This window comes from Lontra canadensis, unplaced genomic scaffold, assembly GCF_010015895.1.
Source record: "Lontra canadensis isolate GAN:19392208 unplaced genomic scaffold, GSC_riverotter_1.0 scaffold174, whole genome shotgun sequence".
Lineage (NCBI taxonomy): Eukaryota > Metazoa > Chordata > Mammalia > Carnivora > Mustelidae > Lontra > Lontra canadensis.
In genome coordinates this window covers 1,148,420-1,152,745 of record NW_022631168.1, presented here as the reverse complement: position 1 = coordinate 1,152,745, position 4,326 = coordinate 1,148,420, and the positions used below count along the sequence as shown (strand labels likewise).

At 51.9% G+C, this 4,326-nt stretch overlaps 1 protein-coding gene across 1 annotated transcript; it reads right to left on the bottom strand.

Annotated features, from left to right (window-relative positions):
• Positions 1-2,467: 2,467 nt before the first annotated feature.
• On the bottom strand, positions 2,468-3,563 carry LOC116860365 (cancer/testis antigen 1-like). The gene is made up of 3 exons (XM_032846415.1): positions 3,340-3,563; positions 2,900-3,028; positions 2,468-2,645 (listed from the first exon to the last, which is right to left on the bottom strand). Exons 1-3 carry the CDS (start codon positions 3,561-3,563, stop codon positions 2,507-2,509), a joined length of 492 nt encoding a protein of 163 aa, XP_032702306.1. The 3' UTR covers positions 2,468-2,506.
• Between the last annotated feature and the right edge of the window lie 763 nt (positions 3,564-4,326).

Here is a 4,326-nt window from a genome sequence, read left to right as displayed (position 1 = left end):
TGATCTCAGGGTCCTGAGATCAAGCTGCACGTCAGGATCCCTGCTCCGCGGGGAGCCTTCCTCTCCTCTCCCTCTCCCCCTGCTTGTATTCCCTCTCTCGCTGTGTCTCTCTCTGTCAAAAATAAATAAATAAAATCTTTTTTAAAAAACCACACAACTGTTTTTCTTCTACCTTTGTGGAGAAATTTTCTGGATTGGCAGAAGATTTGGTTCTATTTCTTCTCAGCTACTGAAAGTACCTGAAGAGAGCTTTCTTCATAGTTGAGGAGAGTGCGCAGGGAGGGGAAAATGCAGATACCACCATCATACCCTCTATTTCAAAGAGGGTCAAAGGATACCAAAGGGCCTGGGAGTATAGAGAAACCCCTAGAAAGCCAGGATTGCAATTCTTAGCAACCTTGTCCTCTCCTCAATTCTCATCTACTTTTCCTGCATTTATCCTTTTCTGCAGTTTTCATTAGTCACATGGATGCTCCCTGGGGCCAGCAGAAGGAAAAGCACGATCCCAGCCTCCCAGTGCTGTGGTTAGCGTGATACCTTGGCTAAGAGAGTGGGAGCTTGACTCGAGTACACCCAGCCTCTCTGAGCCCCAATTCTTCACCTACAAAAGGTGTAATCAGGGTGGCACTGACATCGCCAGCTTGCGGTGAGAATTACAGACAGTAATGGGGGTCGAGAGCTCAGTGGAGTGTCTGCACACAGAAGAGTCTGGTTTTTACTGTATTTTCCGTCACTGATCCTGGCAGCCATAGCAGGCTGCGGGGGCTGAATGTGGCCAGCCCATCGGGGAGCACCATCGGCAGGCTAGCAGTCTCCCACTCGGCGGTCACACGAGCCCACGGAAGTGTCCTGAAGAGTGAAGGCCCTGCCCTCCTGAGTCCTGCCTGCCGGTGTGACCCTCCACGGTTTGCTGCGACCCAGCACAAGAACTTCTGTCGGCCAGAAGGAGAGAAGACGCCTCCCGGGGGCAGCCTGTCCACTGATGGCAAACTTGAACTGTGCCACATTCAGATCAACGAGAGCTTTGCAGAAACGGGCAGGAGTGAGAACAAGTGCAAGGTGGTTGCGGGCATCACTGCGGTCCTCCTCGGCTCGGCCGCGCTCATCCTGATCTGGGAGAAGCACTGAGTGTACCGCAGACCTCGGAGGAGGAGTGGGGGCCGAGCAGACTGAGACGGTGCTCGACACAAAGGTCAGCCCGACCCACAGCTTCTCAGCCAAGTGGGACGACGGTAAGAACACGTGGAAGAGAGCGGCACCCCTCACGAACCCACCAGAGCCCTGCCTGCCTGCGGCCTCCAGTAAGGACACTGGCAACTGTCAGGTTGCAGAACCGAGGCTCGCAAATGAGCAGTTCACGTGAAAAAAAGTGTTTTCCCAAGACTCCACTACGCTGCCTCCATCTGCCCCTCTCCCACCCCAACCAACAAACTGTACCAGCATTTTTTTTCTGTGATCAGAAACAAGGCCAGTAAAGCACAAAATTCTAGTTCTAGTGTTTCCGAATTCTTTGCTTGTGCAAACTGAGGTTTGGGGGGCTATGACAGGGATGTAGGGGAACTAGCATTCTGGTGGGGTGGGCGCATTTTCTGAAGAGCAATTTTGTATTGGAGATCTACCTCTTGGAATCTATCTTAAGAAAACAACCATTCAGGCGCACCTGGGTGGCTCAGTGGATTAAAGCCTCTGCCTTCGGCTTGGGTCATGGTCAGTCCAGGGGTCCTGGGATCGAGCCCCACATCGGGCTCTCTGCTCAGCGGGGAGCCTGCTTCCCTCTCTCCCTGCCTGCCTCTCTGCCTACTTGTGATCTCTCTCTCTCTGTGTCAAATAAATAAATAAAATCTTTACCAAAAAAAAAAGAAAATAACCATTCATACAGAGACTTACATACAAGAATTCCTCTGAGACATTATGTATAATAGGAAAATTTTTGAAAAAAATACAAGTGTTGAACCAATATATCATAACACATCGTGTATGTATTCATTTGATAAGATGTTTTTGAATTTTTAGACAGAGGTAAAGCCCAAATTTCAGATGAAAAAATATCTCAGGGGGAAAAGATGATGCTAAATTTGAAAAGCCTTACTCATTTATATGACGCTGTAAATTTATTGTATTATTCCTGCAACCCTAAAATTACGAAAGTATTCCAAAATGCTGACATTAGTCAATGCTGAATGATAGGAACCAAGCAATTTTCATTTTCTTTCATTTTTTCAATGTTTTCAACTGCCTTGTACAAGTTGAATATCTGAATCCCAGAACCTCTCCTCCAACCTAAGGACAAATCTGGACGCTGAAAAGAAACTCAGACACGTAACAGTGCTTCAGTTTTATTATCTGTGGCAACCAATATTTAAGGCCAATGAAAACAAACAAGCGAGCAGCAAGTACCGCAGGGCCAGTATGGCCAACAATTATGCTCCAAAACAAAGTGGCAACTACTGCAAAATCATGTGCCTGGGGAAGGACACACTGCCTAAAACTGGGCTCTCTTGTGAACTCAGCCCCCTTTTCCAGGCCGAGGCTTGGCAAAAAACGGGGGCACAAAGTGCTGCATGGTCTGAATTATGGTGGAAAGCTGGTTGAGCAGGGTGGCAGTGGAAATCTGCAGGAGGGTAGAGTCCTCGGCAGTGAGTTTGCTAAAAGTGAGGGGAAAAGGAAATAACTTTAGATTTGGTTAACGAACTCCCAGCCCCCATCAGTGCAAAACCCCTCCCCAAGGTTACTCCTTCCCAGCTCCGTTACAGCCACGGCTGAGGATGCAGTAGACCCTGTGCCCCACGTGCCTCTTTAGCCCAAACCTTCGATGTTTGCGCATGTCCCAAAGACCGACCCTCATGCTGAGACTGGCCCAGGTTCCCAGCTGCTCCCCCGAGCCCCTTCTAGAACTTACATCAGCAGGTCACTGCCAACCACTGCGAGCTCCATCTGAGCGGCCCCCTGGAAGGATTCCTCGCCTGAGATCAGGTACTGGCGGGCCATCTCCGCATCCACGTAGCACAGGAAAGGCACCCTGAGGGCGCTGGTGGAGATCCGGTTAAGGCAGCATCTTTGCGGACTTTAGGGCTGAGGCCGCCCCACCCACCGGAGGCCTGCCTTCCCCCAGACTGCCCCTCGGGCCCCCAAGACCACCTGGGGGGCTTCAGGAAGTCTGCCTCACAACCCCCCTCAGACCACCCTGGCTTTCTCTCCAGCTCCTCCTCCCCCACCGCCCCACTCCCCTCCTGCCCCAACTCCGCAAGTCCCCCGCCCACACTCCCCCAAACCCTTCCTACCGATCTTCCTGCCCCCACCTGCCCCCTCCCAGTCCCGGGAGCTCCTTCGAAAGGATACAACTCCAACAGCTGGCTCCCTGAGGATTCACCCGAGGCCAAGGCTGAAGCGTCTTCACCGTTCCTAGGAGCAGGCGATGCCCCCTCGAGCTCGGAAGCTCCCCCAGCCACTGTGCCCTCGGCTGCGGTCCCATAACAGCCTTCGTGTTCTCCGGAGCCTCCGGGGCCCTCCGGCGCTCCGGCACCACCCTCGGCACCCCCCGCACCATCGTCTGGGGCCTGCATGGCTGCTCCGACTGCCTTCTTTGAGCCCAACCCTTCCACTGAGGCTCCCGCCTGAAGCTCCGCCCCTCCGCACGCAAGGCCGCTGGGGACGCCCAGGGCGCATGTGCAGACAGACCTCGCGTATGCCTTCTCGCATGTGATTGGTTCCCGCCAAGCCAACCCTGCCTGCGCGGGAAAGCAGGCTCCCTCAGGAAGCCCCGCCCCTAGCACGCGAGGCAACTCAGGTTCCCTACTGCGCCTGTGCAAACAGGCCCCTCCTATCCTTGACTGAGAGGGTGGAGGGGAAGCGTGTGGTTGGAGGAAGGGGGAGTAGTCCAGACGAAGGGGCAGAGAAAAAAGGGGCAAATGTGGCAGGGGGAATGGGGTCAAGACATGGCTGATTTAGCCTTCTGGGGACACTCGACACCATGGTTTGGACTTGGAGAGGTGTGTACTGAGGGAAAGACTGTCAATGGCCTTGTGGTCCCTCTGTGTATCTCAGTTGCCCCATCAGTAAATGGCGAGGGGACAGTGGCAGCCTGGGAGAAAGTGGATCATATCAAAAAGTCTCTTGTCAGTCTCAGACTTTTAAGATTCTAAGAATAACAACATTTCTAAGTTGCAAGAGCTATTTATAGGTTCTGGACACAAGTCTCTAATCAAACATGATTTTAAAATATTTTCATCCATTTTTGTGGATTGTGTTCTCAATTTCTTGACTAGTATTATTTGCAGGACAAAAGTTTTTAATTTTGATGTAGTCAATTATTTTTCTTAATTTTAT

What these genes read in the sequence shown, in the direction of transcription:
- LOC116860365 (XM_032846415.1), bottom strand. Translation starts at nt 3,563, where the DNA reads ATGCAGGCCCCAGACGATGGTGCGGGGGGTGCCGAGGGTGGTGCCGGA. An exon ending in GGGAGCCAGCTGTTGGAGTT is followed by an intron (nt 3,029 to 3,339) that starts GTATCCTTTCGA and finishes GATCTCCACCAG; the next exon opens with CGCCCTCAGGGTGCCTTTCC. An exon ending in GTTGGCAGTGACCTGCTGAT is followed by an intron (nt 2,646 to 2,899) that starts GTAAGTTCTAGA and finishes CCTCACTTTTAG; the next exon opens with CAAACTCACTGCCGAGGACT.